At 43.2% G+C, this 22,768-nt stretch overlaps 1 protein-coding gene across 1 annotated transcript in view; it reads right to left on the bottom strand.

Annotated features, from left to right (window-relative positions):
* The window catches only part of MCF2 (MCF.2 cell line derived transforming sequence), a 1,062,111-nt gene that overhangs the window by 395,414 nt on the left and 643,929 nt on the right, over nucleotides 1-22,768 (bottom strand). The window contains exon 10 of the mRNA XM_078688611.1: nucleotides 11,129-11,248. Within this exon, the coding sequence (XP_078544737.1) occupies nucleotides 11,129-11,248 (120 nt within the window). The remainder of the gene's footprint in view (nucleotides 1-11,128; nucleotides 11,249-22,768) is intronic.

The following is a 22,768-nucleotide window of genomic DNA, read 5'->3' as shown; positions in this document are numbered from 1 at the left end:
ACCTGGGGGAACGCTGGGTGGGTGGAAATTTGTTGATCCACGCAGATTCCAGAAATTTCCACCACAGAAATGTGAGGAAATGTGTTTTTTTTGGTCAAATTCTTTGCTTTGCAAGGGATTCTGGGTAACAAAACCTGGTGGTAGGCAGTCGAGTCACCCCATCCTGAATTCCCCTGGGTGTCTAGTTTTCATAAATGTATAGGTTTACAAGGTTTCCCTAGGTGCTGGCAGAGCTAGGGCTCAAAAACAAAAGTTAGTCTTTTTGTCCAACAAGGGCAAGATTTCACTGGGAAATTGAGGTGCGACCATGTTGCGTTTTGCGCTGTTTCATGTCGCAGCCACTATGCCTACCCACACAAGTGAGGTACCATTTTTTTCGGGAGACCTGGGGGAACGCTGGGTGGGTGGAAATTTGTTGATCCACGCAGATTCCAGAACTTTCCACCACAGAAATGTGAGGAAAATGTGTTTTATTTGGTCAAATTTTTAGGTTTGCAAGGGATTCTGGGTAACAAAACCTGGGGGTAGGCAGACGAGTTACCCCATCCTGAATTCCCCTGGGTGTCTAGTTTTCAAAAATGTATAGGTTTGCTAGGTTTCCCTAGGTGCTGGCAGAGCTAGGGCTCAAAAACAAAAGGTAGTCTTTTTGTCCAAAAAGGGCAAGATTTCACTAGGAAATTGAGGTGCGACCATGTTGCGTTTTGCGCTGTTTCATGTCGCAGCCACTATGCCTACCCACGCAAGTGAGGTACCATTTTTTTCAGGAGACCTGGGGGAACGCTGGGTGGGTAGAAATTTGTTGATCCACACAGATTCCAGAACTTTACTCCACAGAAATGTGAGGAAAATGTGGTTTTTTTGTCAAATTCTTTGCTTTGCAAGGGATTCTGGGTAACAAAACCTGGTGGTAGGCAGTCGCGTCACCCCATCCTGAATTCCCCTGGGTGTCTAGTTTTCAAAAATGTATAGGTTTGTTAGGTTTCCCTAGGTGCTGGCAGAGATAGGGCTCAAAAACAAAAGGTAGTCTTTTTGTCCAAAAAGGGCAAGATTTCACTGGGAAATTGAGGTGCGACCATGTTGCGTTTTGTGCTGTTTCATGTCGCAGCCACTATGCCTACCCACGCAAGTGAGGTACCATTTTTTTCAGGAGACCTGGGGGAACGCTGGGTGAGTGGAAATTTGTTGATCCACGCAGATTCCAGAACTTTCCACCAAAGAAATGTGAGGAAAATGTGTTTTTTTTCTCACATTTTTAGCTTTGCAAGGGATTCTGGGTAACAAAACCTGGGGGTAGGTAGACGAGTCACCCCATACTGAATTCCTCTGGGTGTCTAGTTTTAAAAAATGTATAGGTTTGCTAGGTTTCCCTAGGTGCTGGCAGAGCTAGGGCTCAAAAACAAAAGGTAGTCTCTTTGTCCAAAAAGCGCAAGATTTCACTGGGAAATTGAGGTGCGACCACGTTGCGTTTTGCGCTGTTTCATGTCGCAGCCACTATGCCTAACAACGCAAGTGAGGTACCATTGTTTTCGGGAGACCAGGGGGAACGCTGGGTGGGTGGAAATTTGTTGATCCACGCAGATTCCAGAACTTTCCACCACAGAAATGTGAGGAAAATGTGTTTTTTTGTCAAATTCTTAGCTGTGCAAGGGATTCTGGGTAACAAAACCTGGTGGTAGGCAGTCGAGTCACCCCATCCTGAATTCCCCTGGGTGTCTAGTTTTCAAAAATGTATAGGTTTGCTAGGTTTCCCTAGGTGCTGGCAGAGCTAGGGCTCAAAAACAAAAAAGGTAGTCTCTTTCTCCAAAAAGGGCAAGATTTCACTAGGAAATTGAGGTGCGACCATGTTGCGTTATACGCTGTTTCATGTCGCAGCCACTATGCCTACCCGCGCAAGTGAGGTACCATTTTTTTCGGGAGACCTGGGGGAACGCTGGGTGGGTGAAAATTTGTTGATCCACACTGATTCCAGAACTTTCCACCACAGAAATGTGAGGAAAATGTTTTTTTTGTCGAATTCTTAGCTTTGAAAGGGATTCTGGGTAACAAAACCTGGTGGTAGGCAGTTGAGTCACCCCATCCTGAATTCCCCTGGGTGTATACTTTTCAAAAATGTATAGGTCTGCTAGGTTTCCCTAGGTGCTGGCAGAGCTAGGACTCAAAAACAAAAGGTAGTCTCTTTGTCCAAAAAGCACAACATTTCACTAGGCAATTGAGGTGCGACCATGTTGCGTTATGCGATGTTTCATGTCGCAGCCACTATGCCTACCCACGCAAGTGAGGTACCATTTTTTTTGGGAGACCTGGGGGAACGCTGGGTGGGTGGAAATTTGTTGATCCACGCAGATTTCAGAACTTTCCTCCACAGAAATGTGAGGAAAATGTGTTTTTTTTGTCAAATTCTTTGCTTTGCAAGGGATTCTGGGTAACAAAACCTGGGGAAGGCAGACGTGTCACCCCATCCTGAATTCCCCTGGGTGTCTAGTTTTCAAAAATGTATAGGTTTGTTAGGTTTCCCTAGGTGCTGGCAGAGATAGGGCTCAAAAACCAAAGGTAGTCTTTTTGTCCAAAAAGGGCAAGATTTCACTGGGAAATTGAGGTCCGACCATGTTGCGTTTTGCGCTGTTTCATGTCGCAGCCACTATGCCTACCCACGCAAGTGAGGTACCATTTTTTTCAGGAGACCTGGGGGAACGCTGGGTGGGTGGAAATTTGTTGATCCACGCAGATTCCAGAACTTTCCACCACAGAAATGTGAGGAAAATGTGTTTTTTTTCTCAAATTTTTAGCTTTGCAAGGGATTCTGGGTAACAAAACCTGGGGTAGGCAGACGAGTCACCCCATCCTAAATTTCCCTGGGTGTTTAGTTTTCAAAAATGTATAGGTTTCCCTAGGTGCTGGCAGAGCTAGGGCTCAAAAACAAAAGGTAGTCTCTTTGTCCAAAAAAGCGCAAGATTTCAATGTGAAATTGAGGTGCGACCATGTTGCGTTTTGCGCTGTTTTATGTCGCAGCCACTATGCCTACCCACGCAAGTGAGGTACCATTTTTTTACGGGAGACCTGGGGGAACGCTGGGTCGGTGGAAATTTGTTGATCCACGCAGATTCCAGAACTTTCCACTACAGAAATGTGAGGAAAATGTGTTTTTTTGGACAAATTGTTGCTTTGCAAGGAATTCTGGGTAACAAAACCTGGTGGTAGGCAGTCGAGTCACCCCATCTTGAATTCCCCTGGGTGTCTACTTTTCAAAAATGTATAGTTTTGCTAGGTTTCCCTAGGTGCTGACAGAGCTTGAGCTCTGTAACAAGGCGAGGCTGAGTGACAACGAGGGGTGGTGGACTCCCGGAAATGACCACGTAATGCCTCCTTCATTACAGACGGACTCCTGGGATTCAGGTCAGGACGGACTCAAAGAAGAGGAACACGGCGCCTTTAATTGGGAGTTCACGGAGGAGGAGGACACACCTTCGGTATACGTCAGCAATGCCGGATTGGATAAACCCCAGGAAGTGTTGTTCGTGGCGTGTGACATCACCCCGGAGGAGAAGGCGAGGAGTGGTGTTGGCGAGCGGGCGACTGAAGAGTGCAGCAACGAAGAAATACGAGGAAGACCCGAAGAACTTCACAGAGGAGGCGGAGAAGAGTCCCACGGAGAGCCAGGAGGCCAACGACCCCGTGAGCCGCCGTGCCACTCTCCCGGGGGAGGAGCGTGGCTATCCCAGGTACGGGAGCGTATGGCGGCTTGGGTGGGAAAGCGTGTGTAAATAGTGTAAAAAGCCCCGTGTTTGTTCTTCCTCGTCTCCCCAACCTCTTGTTTCCATTACCCCGCGTTTAACCCTCACTGTCTGTAAAACCCGACCCACATCACTGACTTGTATAGAAGTACTTTGTCACCGGTGATTCCCTCCAGTCTCACTACACACGGTCCCAAGGGCAAAACCCCCCCCAGTAGACAGTGGAACTAACTGCACCCTCTCTGTTGGTCTTCTTTTGCATGGGAAACCGGAGCCAAGGGAGTCGCCTCAATGACCAGACCTTGATGTGACTAACAACAACAACCTGAAAGACGAGAGGTCACATACCCGAACGCCACAACGGATCCAAGTCAGTTTGCAAAGGAAAGACTTACCTTTAGAACCAGAAGAACTTTGATGTTACCATCGAAACGCTTGATACCAATAAAACCGTCTTTACCCACACGACCCGGTGTTACTCTCGTTCCTGACGCGCAGCCTGGTATATCCGTCACCCCAGAACCACAAGCCCAGTTTACAGGCTCTAAAACAAAAGGTAGTCTCTTTGTCCAAAAAGCGCAAGATTTCACTGGGAAATTGAGGTGCGACCACGTTGCGTTTTGCGCTGTTTCGTGTCGCAGCCACTATGCCTACCCACACAAGTGAGGTACCATTTTTTTTGGGAGACCTGGGGGAACGCTGGGTGGGTGGAAATTTGTTGATCCACACAGATTCCAGAACTTTCCACCACAGAAATGTGAGGAAAATGTGTTTTTTTGTCAAATTCTTAGCTTTGCAAGGGATTCTGGGTAACAAAACCTGGTGGTAGGCAGTCGAGTCACCCCATCCTGAATTTCCCTGGGTGTCTACTTTTCAAAAATTTGTAGGTTTGCTAGGTTTCCCTAGGTGCTGGCAGAGCTAGGACTCAAAAACAAAAGGTAGTCTCTTTGTCCAAAAAGCACAAGATATCACTGGGCAAATTGAGGTGCGACCACGTTGCGTTTTGCGCTGTTTCGTGTCGCAGCCACTATGCCTACCCACGCAAGTGAGGTACCATTTTTTTCGAGAGACCTGGGGTAACGCTGGGTGGGTGGAAATTTGTTGATCCACGCAGATTCCAGAACTTTCCACCACAGAAATATGAGGAAAATGTGTTTTTTTAATCAAATTCTTAGCTTTGCAAGGGATTCTGGGTAACAAAACCTGGTGGTAGGCAGTCAAGTCACCCCATCCTGAATTCCCCTGGGTGTCTAGTTTTCAAAAATGTATAGGTTTGCAAGGTGTCCCTAGGTGCTGGCAGAGCTAGGGCTCAAAAACAAAAGGTAGTCTTTTTGTCCAAAAAGGGCAAGATTTCACTGGGAAATTGAGGTGCGACCACGTTGCATTTTGTGCCGTTTCCTGTCGCAGGCACAAGGCCGACCCACACAAGTGAGGTACCGTTTTTATCGGGAGACTTCGGGTAATTCAGATTTGTAAATCAACTGTTATTACCAATTGAGCTTTCATGCATTTCTCCCTTTCGATGAAAGACGTTGTGTAAAAAAAAAATGTTTTTGAAAAATGACCACTAATTCTCATGCTAGTATGAGTATTTCCTATTTTGAAAATGTGCAATTATATACTGTTTCTGAACTCTATATTTTGTACCCAATTCAGAAATATATAGGTGTCTTTCAAACAGATTTTTCCATGTATACATTTTCCAAGACAAAGTGCTCTATACCCAGTAAATGAAAAAATACCATTGCAAGTTGCTGCTCAGTTTTTGGATCTGGGTTCGTCGGGTCCTTGGTGAAACTACAAGTCCTATATATCCCCACAATCAGGAAAGTCTAACGGATGTAACGGTATATTGCTTTCCAAGAGCTGTCAAGATTAGAAAAAGTTATAGGTGAAAACGGTGAGACAAAAAGCTGTTTTTTTCAACAAATTTTCAATTATTCCAATATTTAACTGTTAGTTTCTATAAAGAAACCTTCATGGATGTAGACAAATGACCCCTTTCTGAATTCAAAAGTTTATCTACTTTTCGAAACTGTACAGCTTTCTAGGATCCATTATTGCTTTCAAACTCATTTCTACCATTAACTGGAAGGAGGTGGAAAGCTCTAAAAATAGCAAAAATAGGCTATGTCCCAGAAAAATGCCAAAACTGTGTGACAAATGTCGGTTCTCTGACAAAAGGCTGTCATTCCCTAAAAGCAGAGAAAATTGAGATTTCAGCCCCACAAACCCTTTTTTGATAACATCATTTTCAGGGAAAAACCCAGAGGCTTTCATTTGCAGCCCGTTTTTCCCATTTTTCTGAAAAAAACAAAGATTTCACCATATTTTGGTTAATTTCTGGGACCCCTCCAAGGGAGTCCACAAACCCTGGGCGCCTTTGGAATCCACATGATGTTGGAAGAAAAGGACGCAAATTTGGCGTGGATACCTTATGTGGTCAAAAAGTTACAGGGGCCTAAGCGCGCACTACCCCAAATCGCCCAAAAAAGGCTTAGCACAGGAGGGGAAAAGGCCTAGCAGCGAAGGGGTTAATGGAGGATTAAACTCTTCTGTAGCCTTTACTAGACTAGCTTTTGGCTCAACCCCCTTGCCTGACAATTGATAGCCCAAATAATGAATGACAACAGTGTTAAATTTGCAATTCACCCCCCAGCACCCGCTCCCCCGAGCTTAACCCCTGGTTTTTTTTTTTTTTTAGAATGGATAGTACTTGAAGTAACCTTTTGTCATGTTGCACTTGATCTTTACCAGAAACTAGAGCATTGCCTTAGAATGCAATCGCACCTTTCATTTCCTGAAACAAACTTTTCACTACCCTTTGGAATATAGCTAAAGCTGAGGCTAACCCAAAAGGAATGTGTTTGAATGGATACAGACCCTCCAAGGTTATAAAGGCTGTGTAATGTCATAACTCTAGGGGCCGATTGATTTGGTGGTATGCTGAAGCCATGTCGAGCAAACAGAAAACTTTACCACCCTTTAGAGAGGAGAGCATCTCTGTGATGTTTGGGAGGGGTTGGCGATCAACTCAAATCTGAGAATTCAAATCTCTGAGATTCACGCACATGCGAATGGACCCATTGGACATCTGATCTAAAACAAGTATAGCTACCCAAGCAGAACTCTTGATGGGTTCAATAACACCCTGACTACACAATGTGTGCAATTCCTTCCTGAGTTCTGGTTGTACGGTTAAAGGTACCCTCCAGACTTTATGTACGTACTGCAGGAGGCGCACCCTCCATTATTTCACCTTATGCATGAAACCGTTATATATACCTATGTTTTCTTGGAAAACGCCCAGATAATCTTCCACCCACTGGTTCTTTTTTTATAGCAAAAATATGAACAGATTACTTCCTTAAAATAACATGATCAGAGTTGTTAGGATCCAATTTTATGCCCAAATTATTTTGATCATGCCAACCTAATAAACAAGAATTTTCTTTAGCTACATAAACTACGCTTTGTTATTTTTTAAATCCGCCTCAAACTCACCCACCATCCCAATGGGTTTACCACCCTAACCTACAAGACAAATTACAGGTTTCTTCGACTGAATCCCACATTCTCTAAAATCTTCCTTCTACTTGTTTTCACTCAAGAGGGTGAATGGGGAACCAGAATCTGCCATCACTTTTATATCTAATCTATTTATGCTTAGTATACATAAAGGTCATTTTAACAAATTTGAAGACACTCCACACACCGCTTGTTTTATATTACTTTTTCTCTAATACTGCTTCTTTGATAGTTAAAAGCTCACGTTCACCACTCGAAGATTGATCATTTTCACTCATATTCCTTGGTTCAACCCTGTGTATTTTGCTGGGGTGAGAAGTATGTGTTGACCTGCATAATTCGCCTTTTTTATGCACTTTGCATCAGAACGCTCCTTGGCTGGAAACACACACTGGCATTGACTAAGTGAGACATGCTTCAGCATCTATAACACTATAATTGTTTACATGTTTTTTTTTAATGTTTTGTCAGTTTTGACAGATTTATCTGACAATCTCTCCATTTCATCCTAATTCTTCCCTTTGCGATATTTACTTTTAATTGCCAACACACTCGGAGTCTGAGACTTGGATTCTGATACATTTATCTGTTCCATGTATGAAGTTGTACTCTCAATCTAGTTGCAGCCTTTTTGTTATGTTAAATTAGGTGTCGACAATAGTGCCTCTTGCAATTTCTTGTTGTTTGTTTTCTCCATTTGTTGGTCTCTGATCATTTCTTCTTCAAAGTCTGAGTACTCTCAGGACACTGCTAAGATCTTCAAAGCACTTACGAAACTTGTTGCAGGCTCTCTGGCTATTTGTACTCTTTTGTAAAATGTATATCTTTCCATTATTACATCTGGACCTAAACAATGTTGTAAAATAGCAAATGTCTTCTTATGTGCGATGACTCGCCTTCTTATGCATCAAGATATGCCTCGAGGCTCGAACCGTTATTTCCATTGCTAGCAGTCGGGTTCTGGGGTTGTTGGGTTGGGAGAAAAAGATGGGGGCGGTATAATTGACTGTTGCATTTAATGAAAGACTCAATTTGCTTCGCAATTAATTTGTTCAGAGTAACTTACACTCTAAGATGTTTAAAACGGTGCCTCAGAAATATGCTTGCACTTCTGATAAACTTACGTTTATTTTGAATGATGTAGGTAACAGGACACTATTAATGCGCAATATGCACTGTGAGATTCAACTGGAATAACGATCCTGGTGTTCACAATTGGAGTGCGAATCACCGTACTTTTTGCAGGCTCAGACACTGAGAGAGTTGTATATGTTAACGATGACGTGTGCACATCATGGATGCGCTGAATAAATCAATATTAGATGGACCAAGGAGGATGGCATGTACCACTTGTAACACAGATCATGTGGTGTTAAATGTTTTTTGTGCGAATCACTGATTTCTTTGCAAGCTTTTCACAAAGACATAGTTGTATACTTAAATAATAAGGTGTGTGCATCACCAATGCAGTGAATAACTCAATACTAGTTGGCCCACAGACCGCGTATGCTGTTTAAGGATCGGGTTGTGAATCACCAATGCAATGCATTGTAACGCTGTGTACGATATCCTAGATAGCGGCCCAATTCAAAATGGCACACACAAAGCATAAGGAGCGTCATTAATGTGCCCCGATCCAAAATGGCACTTGTGGAAAGTGAAGCACTTCAAAAGGTAGTGCATCAGAATGCTCACATCTGATGAGAAGATAAGCCTCAAGTCTGAACATGCGAGAAACACTGTGCTTGTATTTTACTTAACTTAAACAGTATCTTCTAATAAGCAGCGATGTCTCAATGGCGAAACCAAGGCACAAATAAAGTTCAACCTTGGAAAGGACCTGCTGTAAGAGATCACCCCGACTGCTGCGGCCAAACTGATGTCAGAATCACACATGGGCATCTCTGTTCACCATACTGTAAACCTGAAACCGCTATTCACCAATGGAAAAACTTAGAAAGCAAGTAACTGTTTGTTTCAAGTTATCTACAAAAATACAGCAGGACCATCAAATGTTACAGGTAGCCGCCGCCACCTCCCATTTCAACTGTCACTCATAAGTTTCCATATTCCCTTCTTTTCTTTCTTCCTACAGTCTTTAACCCTGGCAACCAACATTCCATCCATGGTTACGACCCAAGAAATACCAAAGGTGCAAAGTCTTGTTTAAAACTCATGCTTCTTTTGTTCGACATTAGAAACTCCGCTGCCTTGCTATCTAAATCTACCAGGTTTGTTTTTCTCCCTGCTCTCTCCTTTTGTCTCTGTTTTGCCGTTTTCCCCTTCCTCCTCCTTTACCCGTTTTGTGTTTTCTCTCTCTTGCTCTGGATAAATGTCTATTGAGTAAAAATAATTGATGCAACCTGCAACCACCGGTTCATATTAAGCACTGAAGGCATTACTAAGGAAAGCTGAAAGAGTGATATATGTGAACACAGCTAAACATGAAGCCACACAGTCAAGGCATGCAGCTATTAACGTCAGTAGAAGAAGAGAGATGAGCTCAAGATCATGACTGATCTTGGTGTTACAAAACCTGATGGCATCAAAGTTGCTAAACAAAATGCCAAATCTATAGGGAGAGCTAGAGACAACTTTGTATGGCTATGGAGAGATACAACCAGCATTGAAACTACAATGATGAGGTTTACACATTACTGGAAATGTGCCATCTGTTTATTGTGTCTGGTTCTGGAGAGTCAAAAGGTGAAAAACAGATGGAATAATGCAGGTTTCAAACCACAAGTCCTCTGCGAAGAAGTTCAATAATTTAAATACGTATGGACAGGCACAACGGGAAAGCATTTTTCAGTGGCCATGAATTCAAACTAGCTTCTGAGGCTGGAGAAGGCGGCTCACGAACAACCTTAGTTTACGAATGACTTCACAGAAGTAACACACAATTATCTTTTAACATGTAATTTACAAGATAATTTCCAAAGTTGAACAAACCAAGGGGCCCATTACGATGGCGGACGGACTTGCGTCCGTCCGCGAGGCCTGAGTATGAGGGAACGTCCGCATGTGCTGCGGCGTTCCCTCATGTGCAATTAGGATGTGACCGCCACCCTGGCGGTCACATCCTCTATTTTTAACATTGCGGCGGGTGCTGCTTGAAGCAGCACCCGCCGCAATGTTAAAAATGAAAGCTGTGCATTTGCGTGCACAAAGCAGTAGACACCGCGCAGTGCCTGCCGCTCTGTGCACGCACATGCAGGGGGGTACCACAGGTACCCCCCATGTGCACCCCCCTTCACCCCTGGGTGCCCGCAACGGGCCCCCAAACAAAAATCCATATGCCTTTGCACGGCGGAAATGCCGCCGTGTAAAGGCATGGAAATTCAGACATCCTAATATGGCTGGCGGTGTCTGAGAGACACCGCCACCATATTAGGCCTTTTCCGCCGCGGTTGTAAGCCAACCGCGGCGGAAAAGCAGCAGACTTAAACCAGGACCCACCAACCATCCTAATGTGGCGGTGGGTCTTTGGTGGGTCCGCAGAGGATTTTCCACATCTGCCTGGCCGGCGGTGGCTTCCGCCGGCCCGGAGGATGCGGAAAATCCTCCATCATAATGTGCCCCTATGTGTGGCAATATGCAAACCAATGGAATTTACTGACCTTATTAGATGGTTAAGTAGGCTCGAGTAGAATCTCGAGTACAAGGATATCTTTGGATGTATACCTTATTTATCTTTTTGCCTACAATACTGGGGCCTTTGCCTTGAACCAGCCAACTAAATGCTTGACAGTGCGGTTTAAACATCCTCATATTGGGTTTCACTGCCTAACTTATAGTGTGCAGAAAAAATAGTTAAAGCACTATTGGTTGCTTGCCATTGTTTACTGCCAATCAAAAGAGGTCCTCACCTGCAAACTTTCCTCCATAGTACCCAAGTCTGAAAGTCTTTGCTTAACATCAGAAAGGCTGTCTCCTGTGTCTGGAAGTTCAGCTTGTTGATCCATTAAACAATCGGTAGACTTCTTAATCTAAAAAAAACACAATTCAAATATGTCGTTTATCACTATTCGTCTAAAATTAAAAATCGCAAACACGGTTCCTATGATAACAGCAAAGATTCAATGAAGTTACAGCTGGATGTAACCTTGTAGGAATCAATCGTTCAGAAGAAGCAATCACAAATGCCCAAATTGAAGCAAAAGCAGCGCTTTAGGCATGTAAAAATATTCATTCTTTCTATCAGTGGAAACTTGTATTACTTGTGCCTTCGTTTAGTGATGTTACTAGCTAAATTAAACCAGTGGTTAATTCTCCATAAACAGTTTATTGCATTAAGAGTAAACAGTTAAAACTCTGAGTAAAAGCTGAAACTCGACAGCAATTTTTATTTCTCTACTAAGTTCTGTTTTTATTTCAACGGCTTGAACTTTTCCCGAAGCCACACACAAACACCACCAAATGGAATTTTAGATACTGCCCAGAACAAACCACTGTTATTTCTGTTATTTCTGGGGAATAGCAGATGACTGGAGAAGAAAAAGTAAAGTATGAAAAAAGGGCAAAAAGAAAATAAACCAAAATCGGGCAAGCGATAAAGAATTGTTTTGACTTACATCAAAAGTTAAACTGTAGAATGTATTAGGACTTGTTTAGTCATTGCCTCATCATAGAAAAGGATTTATGTTATGAAACATTAGGGGTCCGATTGACAGGCAGGATTAATGGAATTGTATGAGGGCAAGGCGCAGGCACATTGTTAAAAGGATCCACAAGTAGGTAGGAAAAGAGCGTGGTACTTAGTGCTGCACCAGGAAATACGGCTACTGGGGGCTGTGCTCCCTCAGCATGATAATCAACGCCTACAGAATTATCATATGTTAGAATTCCACTAGAGAATCAATGTTATATGTGAAATAATCCGGTCCAATAATTTTACCTGTGCTAATACTGTGCATGTGGGTTTTTGAGAGTACACAACATATAAAAGTGCCCGGGCTGCTTACCTGCTTTTAAGTGAGACATAAGGAGAAGTAAGGAATGTCACAGACGCCACCAGCCGAGGATATAGAGCAAATTCCATCCACAAGTACGGAGAGCACCCCCTCTGGACTAAATCATGAGCTCTCTGGCCAGAGTTCTGAGCTGAGGGGGTACCCTGGAGTTTGGGGTACCACTGAGTCTGCGGGGGCCTGTGTTACGCCACTGGAAGCAGGAGATGGAGGTGCAAGCCGGTGTGGGGGCAAATGAGAAGTTATGAATCCTAAAACATCTGTCAATGAAGATACCTCCCTGTGTTCCGGCATCTTTTTTTTGGAGGGGGGGTTCCATAGCGCTAGCTACACCCAAAGGTATCTGAATGTTTTACAAGCTATGAGAATAAATTTACATGAGTTACATGTAAGGATTCTTGTGAGTCAAAGAAAACCCGACAACAAAGGAGTATACAATGATAAGGTATTGTGGTAGTCAAAAACAGTCGTAAACGTCTATAAATTACATCATTAGGGCAATGGCATTTGTGACAGCTTAGAGACTGAGTGAGTCCGGTGATCACATTAAGGGATGAGTTGGTGAGCATAGATCAGTTCGTAGTGTAGTTCCTATATTCCCAATAGGCTCTGCGCATTAGAATAATATATCCTATAGATGTGACTTAGGACTTATGTCGACTATGTCTCTATCGAATATATTAAACTTAATTGTGAGTGCCAGCTAGCTCAGAGGTCACTAGAAACTTTCTCGAATTCACAAGAAGAGATTAGTTTCTGACAACCGCATAAACATGACAACTTTGTTTCCCCAAGATGAAACTGATCTTCAGAGTCATGGAAACAATAGATAGATATTTTACTCAGTCATTCGTGCATGCTACGTTTCATCAGAGGTGCAGAGAAAATAGAAAGACGGGCGTTTTCAATAAAAGTATTTATTGAACAGTCTTCTTTCTCAAGCAGAAGAAATGAACTGCTACAATCGTAATACTGGCTGTAAAGTATAATGCGTACAGCAAGAAGAGTATTATAAAATAATACTGTAAAAGCATGGTATGGTTTCTAAGCCATAAAATACATACATAAATAAATAAACACTAAAAGTACTCAACCGGTGCTTCTAACATACGCCTACCCCGATGTAACTAACCTAAGTCTAGTACGAGGGAAGAAGTAAGTGTGGTGTAGCATATGTTTAGTATTCTTTTCGCCAAGAATCTATCCAGCTCCGTACCTTGGTTTAGAATGGAGGAGGTCTGGTATCTCTCTTTCTCAGGACTTGATTTCCCAACACCCTGCAAGGGGAGCTTGGAAACACTGGAGCTGGATTTCTCGGCAGGAGAAAAGACAGCGTCTCTCTCAGTGAGTCTGCTGGAGGGTTGGCTTCCTCTTAGCACTTGCTGTAGCGAGATGCGTTGGGCAAGTAGATAGTCGAACTGCTCCAAACCACCGTGTGTTTGCTTGGGCAAGTGTGGGCATATTTATACCGTGAAGGTGCCGAGTTTGACGTAAATATGGACATAATAACGTCATCAATGACTCTCAGTTCTTTGAAACTCGATGAGTTCTTGGACAAATCAATATTCAAGCAAGGGGAAGTCCCTAACTGCTGAAGCCGAGTTTTCCAAGAAATCATTGTGGATTTTCGGAACTAGTGGAAGTAGCCATGCCGTATTTGGACTGAATGAGCTATGTCTAAATATGGTTATGATTTCTATGCTTATATAAGGACATGGTGATTTATACCTATATAAGGGCATGAATCGGGAAAATTACACTAGGGTCCTAAAATGCTATACAACACCCACTCTACTTTATTATGTTCGACATTACTAAAATGTAAGCACGAAAACATATCTAAAGCATGTGATTACAATCCCACCCAAAAAATGCATAAAATGCTTTTGAAAATTGTTGTACACATAAAATGAGCATTTGTAATGTACGCATTTAAAAGCAATGATTTCATTTTAAGCATATATTATGATATTGGCAATGCTAACTGAATGAATCATGAAAATTACATTTATGAAATGGCTCTTAAATACAGAAGAAAAAAGGTTGAGACCATCCCATAGCAGAATATATAAACTGTTTTGGTTTGTGGATAAGGCCAATATTGTTTCTAGGAAGTATTCAAAGAATTCTTGTTCTCCAGGAATAGTTCTACTTTAAGCAGATTACTTTGTGCCAAAGTTAATTTTTGGGAAAAAAGTCCAATCAAATCGTAGAACAATAGAGTTCCAAAGTTAGAAGTTTTTTGTTTTGAAAAACGAAGGTCGAATTCAAAGTTGATAGAATGCTGGGTGCTAATTTCAAAAGTTATTCTCGGTGTCAGGAGAAAACATAAAATCTTCTAATCTGGCAAAGAAATTGTCTACCACAGTAGGTGAAAGTTGAACCACTTCATTAAGTAGATCAAACCTACAGAGATGAGAAGCATCGCCGTCAGCGTCAGTCGCATTAGCAATGTTCGCAGTAGATGGTACCTGTGTGCCTGTTGGTCCACGTATCTCACCCTCAGCTGGAATTGCCGGTGAGACCTCAATGAATGCCGTCATCAGGATTGGTAGCCGCTGGGGACAACAAAATGCATGAGCCGTTACCGAACCAAGCAAAGCATCAACATCCGTTGGCAGTGCTGATGGAAGTGTTAGACAGATATCCAACACTCATTCCTCTCCACAAAGCAGGCATCGTAGAACAGGTAAGATGCAATCTTGTCGGATTGTTCTGAACGATAGGAACCACATGGTATTCAGAACTCTCAAACGAGCCAAGCCAAGAATCTGTGATATGCGCTCACGATACTGCATTACCAGAAGAGTGTTCTTCATGGTAATCTGGGTATCGCTGGTGACTGGACTTGCCATATCGGAGCAGAGCAAAATAGTATCCCTGCTACGAGTCCCAAAATGAGAGGCAGACCGCCGAACACAGAGTGCACAAAGTTTGGAAAAATGCCTAGGACTGCTTCAAAGGGTGCTAACAGTCCCGAAAAAATCGTCTTAAATACATGTACACTACCACTGGTATCAGACATGTTTAACATACGACCTAACATTTCTGCGAAATGTATGGGGCAGTTTGTTGATAATAAGGCATGCATCTCTGCAGAGGACCTTGCAACTTGCAGATCAAACATCTCTCTGGATGAGGTCAGTGGCACAGTTTTTTGTAAAAGAATGGCTTTCATTCTGCTTAAAGTATCAATCTGTATAAAAGAGATGTTCAGTGAAGGCCATAGCAGCGACTCCCCATCTGTCTTAGTTTTAGGAAACAATACTTGCATACCTCAAGTGACCCTGGCTGACACACACTAACGAGATAGGCTATTCCTGGCATCATTCCACAACAGCTGTGATCATTCAACATTATGTAGCTCCCATTGGATAGTTACCTGAAAATTGGATCTATCACTGCTGCCGGGGAACCCTGCAGGTGGCATGATAAATTGGTGAAAGAACCATCGCAGGCTCCATGTAAATTAATACCCTGACCTAGAAGTGTACCGGTCAGTGTGGTTTTGCAATTTTTACCACTAAGAAATATCTCCTTATCCCCACTCCAACATTTGTGTGTGTATGGTAAATCCCAGGTCGACTTTATGTATTCTTTACCCAACCTTTCATACAGGTCTGCTGGTATGTGTGTTAAGCAATACTGAAACTGGAAAATCGTCACTGGTATCGTGATGGTGCCATGTATTATCCATTAAATGGGTGGTTTCTCCGAAACGGTTAATGGTAATCTTTCCATTTTTTCTATGCTCAGCACCGTATAGTCTGCTCCCCTCTGTGCCAAAGAGATTTGTTTATCCATAAGGTTAAATCCAGTAAACAATGATGTGATGTTGATTAGACGCCAAGGCACATAGCCTGACCGAAGGTTTTGTAACGTCCAGCCTAGCAGCAATATAGAACGCAATTTAGACTGTCCATGTTGTAACATGAGCAAGTCTTGTTCCATTATGTCTATGGCAGAGGATACAATGCTGTCCAAAGAATAAATTCTGGATGACAGAGTTTTTAACCCATTGTCAACTCAGAGAGAGCTTTCTCTAAATTAATACGATCAATTTCTCGTATTCGTTCGGCACTTTCCATTTGTGTGACCTTCCATGTTTCATTATAAGCAGCGTAAATACCGGCGTATATGAAACGTTTATGACGTTGTTTGCGAGGTCCTAGTAAGAATTCTCTCAAATCAATGCCATCTTTAAGTAAAGTTAAGTGTTGTTTTATATCTGGGAGTGCAGATTTTTGTAGCCACTCAGGGCACAGTTTTCCTACACTTTAAGTTGTTATTATCCCTGGATGTTGTCTCTGGATATATCTTGACTGACTGACTGAGTTATTTTTAAAGTGCTCTTATGCCGAGGCGTCTTGGCGCTGTAGCACAGAAGGGGGTACAGATGATGGTTAGGGCATGGCAAAAAGCCAAGTTTTTAATGCCCTCCTAAAGCTTGTTCTGTTCTTTTCTGAGCGCAGTGCGATGGGCATGCTGTTCCACAGCTTAGATGCTTGGTAGGAAAAGGATTTGCCACCCCATCGGGCTCTCTTTATTCTGGGCAGATGGATTAGATCTTGAGTGCCTGATCTTAATGTGCGCGCCGGAACATAGCGAAGAAAGAGGATAGTAAGATCCTCTGGTGCTTTCCCGTTGAGAGATTTGTGGACCAGACATAGGGCTTTGAATTGAATTCTGCCCCTGACTGGGAGCCAGTGAAGTTCCCGTATGGCTTTGGATGTGGGGTGTCGTTTAGGGAGGTTGAGTAGAACTCTAGCCGCTGTATTTTGGATTGACTGGAGCCTAGCAAGCTGTTTTTCCCCCACTCCTATATACAGTGCATTGCAGTAATCTACCCTTGACATTATTAGAGCGCCTACCACTGTTTTCCTAAGAGTGAGAGGAATGTAAGGTAAGATCTTCCGAAGCACCTTAATTGTGTAAAAGCAGGCCGAAGTTACCTGACTTATTTGTGCTGTGCAAGTAAGGTCCTTATCAATCATAAAGCCAAGATTTCTGACCTTTTTCCCTGGGACAGGGCAGGAGCCGGCCTCTGGAGGCCACCATAGGTGACCCCAGATTGATGGTTTTTGGCCGAACTCGATCACTTCCGTCTTTTCGGTGTTAAGTTTTAAGGACTGATCGTTCATCCAATTTTTGACATCCAAGAGACAGTTCCTAAAGCCCGCGGCTGTGGCTTCCATCGTCTGGGAGAGTGACACTACTAATTGTGTGTTGTCGGCATAGGACACAAGATGCAGGCAGTGAGATTTTATTAATGCCGTGAGAGGGGTAACATACAGATTGAATAGTGTGGGTGATAAGGCCGACCCCTGGGGCACACCACATGGAAGAGAGAACTCTTCCGACTGGAGGCCTCCCCAGTAGATTTGCTGTATGCGGGCATCCAGAAAAGATTCAAGAAGAGCTAAGGCAGTGCCAGTGATGCCCAGCGTCCTCAGTCTGCTCAATAGAACCCCCATGGTTAACGGTGTCGAAAGCCGCCGTTAGATCCAGTAGGATCAAAGCCGCTCTTCCCCCGTTGTCCATGGTTCTGCAGATGTCTTCTGTTGCTATGACTAAGGCGGATTCAGTGGAATGGCATGCCCTGAATCCGTGTTGCGTGGGGTCTAGGAGGTTATTATAGTCGATGTATCTCAAAAATCTCCTGATTCATGGCTCTCTCCAGAATCTTGGCTGGTAAGGGGAGGCAGGATATTGGCCGATAGTGCTTGGGTTCCATAGGATCCAGGGCCTCTTTTTTGAGAATGGGCCTTTTACATGCTTTCTTTCAACTTCAGGGGAAAAGGCCAGAGCTAATGACCCTGTTGAGCAGCGGGGTCAGGACAGGGCTAATTGTTTCAGGGATCTGGTGAAGTATAAAGGGAGGGCATGGATCCAAAGGTGATCCCGATTTGGTCTGAGTGAGCTGAATGGCCACCTGAGTGTCATCTAGAGGTGAAAATTGCGAGAGGTTGATTGTGTCAGGTAACGGGTCTGCTCTGTATGTAGGTGACGATCTGGTGAGTGAGGTATGAAGGTCATCACAGACCGCCTGGACCTTTTGTTGGAAAAATAGTGCTATATTTTCCAAAAAATTCTGGTCAGGGACGAAGATAGTGTCCCGGGGGCTCTTAGCTAGATGCGCCACTGTTTTAAATAGTTCCTTGGAGGAATTTGAAGACTCTTGAATTGTTTGTGTATAGAAGGCCGACTTGGCTTGTTCTATCTTTACCTTGTATTCTTTTAGAACTGCGGTGTATTCTTTCCTGTTATGGAGGCTGTAGTCGGATCGCCATATCCTTTCATAGCGCCGACATTTGAGTTTGATTAATTTAACATCAGGGGTGTCCCACAGTGCCGTGGCTAGACGTCTTCTAGGCTTTTTAGTTTCCTCTGGGGCCAGCTCGTCCACTGCGCGGCTGAGCCATGTATTGAAGTGGTTCGCTCCGTTATTTGTGTCACATCTTTCAAGTGAGGGGGGTTCCCTGGATAGAACACTGGTGTGTTGGGCAGTTTGAAGCTTCTTCCACGAGCGAGTTTTTACTGAGAGAGAGAGATCTCTCCGACTGATGATCGAGAGATTTGCTTGGAGGTTGAAGTGGGTGGCTGCATGATCAGACCATGGGACAGGCATGATTGATGTGATCTTTATGTGCTCATTATTTGTAAAAACAGCGTCAAGCATGTGGCCCGCTGTATGGGTAGGTTTGGAGACTAATTAGTCCATCCCAAAGCTTCGAAAGTTCTCTATTAGAGTAGCCGTTTCTGTGGAATTGTTGTCTTCTAGGTGAAAATTGAAGTCACCTAGGACTGTGAATGTAGCTTCATCTAGGGTGGATTCCAGAAATGTTAAGAGGGCTTTGATAAAGGGACCTCTGGGCCCTGGGGGTCTTTGTGGACTGAAAGGCTTGGAATTACCCGGTTTCCCTCTGCTTCAAACGGGACTTCCCGCGGCGGAACAGGGATAGGGTATCAGGTAGGTGCAAAGTACAATTTTGTAGTCAAATTGTGCAAAGAAGTGCGCTATTGTTAAAAAACATGCAGTTACATAAAAAACGTAGTAAACACAATTTTTAAAAGAGTAAATTCTGGCAGCAAAATTAGTAAGGCTGGACTTGGTTGATAGTAACAGGCGCTAACCGCTCTGTAGGCTTCCGTCTAGTGCTGTGCCTCCGGCCGAGCCATGCCTAAGTAGGCTCTTTGCCCGGAAGTAGAGTCTGCTAGAGCGCGTCCCCACCAGTCCTAAGATGGCGGCTTTGTGGACTGAAAGGCTTGGAATTACCCGGTTTCCCTCCGCTTCAAACGGGGATCTTGGATCTGGCCTAGTTACTGTAAACCCTTGTGTCTTGTTCAGGAATCTATCTTGACATTTATTCGTGTCTGTGGGCCAGATTAACCATTTTTTCCAATCAGGATTAGTTCTATTTTGTTGTAAAATATATTTCAAGTCTACCTCCTCATCTGTAGTTCCATTACTATCAGGTGCGGGTTTAGGTATGGACGGTTTATTCAAGTCTTTTATCTTAGCAAGGCCAAGACATGATGTCTGTTGAACAGTTTCATTTAAAAACATTATTTGTTCTGGGATGATGCAGGCTTTAAATAAGGCTTCTAAACCTTGCACCTGCCAGTCGTTTGTGCCCCAGACAGTTTTTGTCTCAATGTTGTCTTTCCAAAAGTCAAAACCTAATGTGGACAATCCAGCATAAAAGGCCGCAGAATACATTTGCTTAGTATTAGTCAACACACTTTTCATTCTTGTCTTATTAACATTTTTAAAGTAAAATGTTTCTGGTTTAGTGACAATAAAGCCTGAGAAGTATGGACATTTTTCATAAAATGTTATAGAGCTACCCTGTGGTGGTGTTGGACAATGTTCCCATTGATTATAAGTTAAAACATTTCTAGGGTTTGCAGATTTGTGCAAATAATGGTTACCGTAATGATTAAAACAATACATTTGTTCATAATCTGATGAACCTTCTAAGTATTCATGTTTTGTAAATTTTGCTGACATTTCTAAATCTGTCATCATGTTATTAACAGTCTCAAAGTCCCAATCATCAGAAAATGTACTGGGTGAAACAAAATCACTCAAGGAAACCTTAAATTGGTGTGGAATCTTCAACAGCTCGACCGGACCATAAATGTCATAATCAATTCTCTCCCATGCTATACCACCTGGTATAGGACCGGCTGTGATGTTTACTGACAACAGGTCTCTTTGCTCACGATGAGATGATTTGTGTGGCTTCAGGAGCAAGTTGATGTTCTTACTTGCTGTGTCCATTTTACTATATTTTCTATCTATCAGCTTTCCCAAACTTAAAACAAGAAAGGGCCAAAGTAGGAGAAAACGTACACCTAACACAATCCAAAATTCAACCCATGGTGAAACCAGATATGTATTTGCAAGCTGGTGAAAAAGTTCTGTTACTTGTTCCTTGAAAGTTTTATTTGCTGGCATTGTTTCGGGCTCACTGGGATCCTCAGAAAACGTATCAAAGTTGATGAAATAGACAGAGGCAGTTCGGTAAATTGTTGGTATTGCATCCGGATTATTTGAAATCGCTGGAGCTGCTTGTTCCTTTGACATGTTTGTATAGTCAGATGCTACATCATTGTAGACGGGAGTTTCTTGATGAACTGTTATTTGGGTTTGAAGAGGCACAAGTTCCATGGCTTTGTTGCATAGTCCTTCTTTTCTCACTGCAGAATCTTTCAGTTTGAACCTCTTGGATAGTAGCAAGATTTGGTTGTCTGCTACATCTTTGGAGTCCAGAGGTCCTACTACTTATTATCGGCCACATGGTGTGGTTTTACCAGGTCAATTGATACAAACTGGTTCTCCTTTCTTCCAGCAAGGGCGGCAGTAACACTGTTCTTGATCTGTGGATTGCTAGTACAGGTACTGGTTTTCTGTAAGAAGGCCCAAATTCTTTCTTATCCACTATTTTCTCTCTGACCAGATCCCCAATCTTTGGAATCCAGACAGGTCTTGCTGGGACAGGTATTTTTTCTTCAGTGGTCGTTGGCTTCTGGATGGTGTTGCTTAGATTTCTTCTTGTTTCATTTAAGTCCTGCAAAACAGTGAAACCGTCTTTGATATCAAAGGGTTTTTGTTCTACCACTGAAGTATGATGATCGAGGTCTTCGACCATCAATCTAGTACCAAAAAGGATTTCATATGGAGTGATTCCAACCAGAGAATTTCTTGGCAGATTGTTAAGACTACGTTGGGCATTTATTAGATGTTTGACCCACCCGCCACCCGAGCCTAATACCCTAGCTGGAATGGACTTGAGTACCGCAATGCAACGCCCAAGCTGGCCATGGCCTCCTTGTAATCTCTAGAGCTAAACACAGTACCCTTGTCAGAATGTAGTGTGGCCATTGCGTATATGCCGATAAAGACTCGCAAATCTTTTATAACAGTTCGGGCGTCAGACGAGCGCTGAGGCCATTTCCAAATGAATCTTGTCCTAATAGTTGTGGGACCACTTTTGTCCATAGGGACGTCTGAGCGTGCATAGTCTAATGCTATCTAACAATGGTGTCTGTACTGGGCTGGCTACACTGTAGTCAGGAATCTGGCTGCGCTCTAAGCTGTGATCTCTGTAACAGACATCGCAATTAATTCCAAATTGGTAAATGTGGGCATTCATCCCACCAGTACATCTCTTTTAACTCTAGTAGAGATTTTGAGATCCCTTGATGTATCAGACCCTCTCCCATATGTGGTTCTTGAATCAAAGCACCTCTCCGATTCTTGTTTGGAATTACCCTATCCCCCACACCAGGGATTCGAGCAAAGGGAACAGAGTTGGCATCAATTATGTATGAATATTCGAGTGGATAATTTATAGGTAACGCTGCACCGCAGTCTTTGCTTGTTGATTTGACAGCTAGCATTGTTTCACCGTCTATATGTGTTTTTGAATGAGTGATTGCAGCTACGGAAGCCGTTTGCACAGCTGCCTTCGCGGCTTCATCAGCCAATGAATTCCCTGCAATGTGAACGCCATCAGCGTATGGATCACGTGAGTCTTTTGTAGTTCTTTCTGTAATAGAACTGCTTGTTCCCAAAGCATCTTATGCTTGATTGTGCCACCTTTTGCATCTTTGAAACCGTTTTAAACCCAGTTCTGCAAGTATTCATTGTAAGACTGGACGCAGTAATACGATTCGCACACTATGAGTGTGGGGAATTCGCGATTGGTATTTTCAAGCGCCATCTTGAATGCTTGGAGTTCAGCTCGCTGAGCTGTACAATCTCCTAAAGATTGAGTTTTTGTGCCCATAGGTCGGAATTTACCATCGCGCCAGTGACCTTTAACATTCACACACATAGCACTATAAGCTTGTTTTCCCCCAATTGCAGGCTGTGCTGATCCGTCTGTATAAATTATACATCCGTAATGTTCTAGAGGCAGAGTCTCTGTGGGCAGAGGACATTCTTGTTCGTATTGTAGAAATTCTTGAGTTTTCAAGTAGGGGTCAAAAACGTATTCAACGTCTGTTGCAGCAAGAGAATCAACCCATTGT

Source organism: Lissotriton helveticus, chromosome 4_1, assembly GCF_964261635.1.
Source record: "Lissotriton helveticus chromosome 4_1, aLisHel1.1, whole genome shotgun sequence".
In the NCBI taxonomy this organism is placed as follows: Eukaryota; Metazoa; Chordata; class Amphibia; order Caudata; family Salamandridae; genus Lissotriton; species Lissotriton helveticus.
This window is presented reverse-complemented; position numbering and strand designations above follow the sequence as displayed.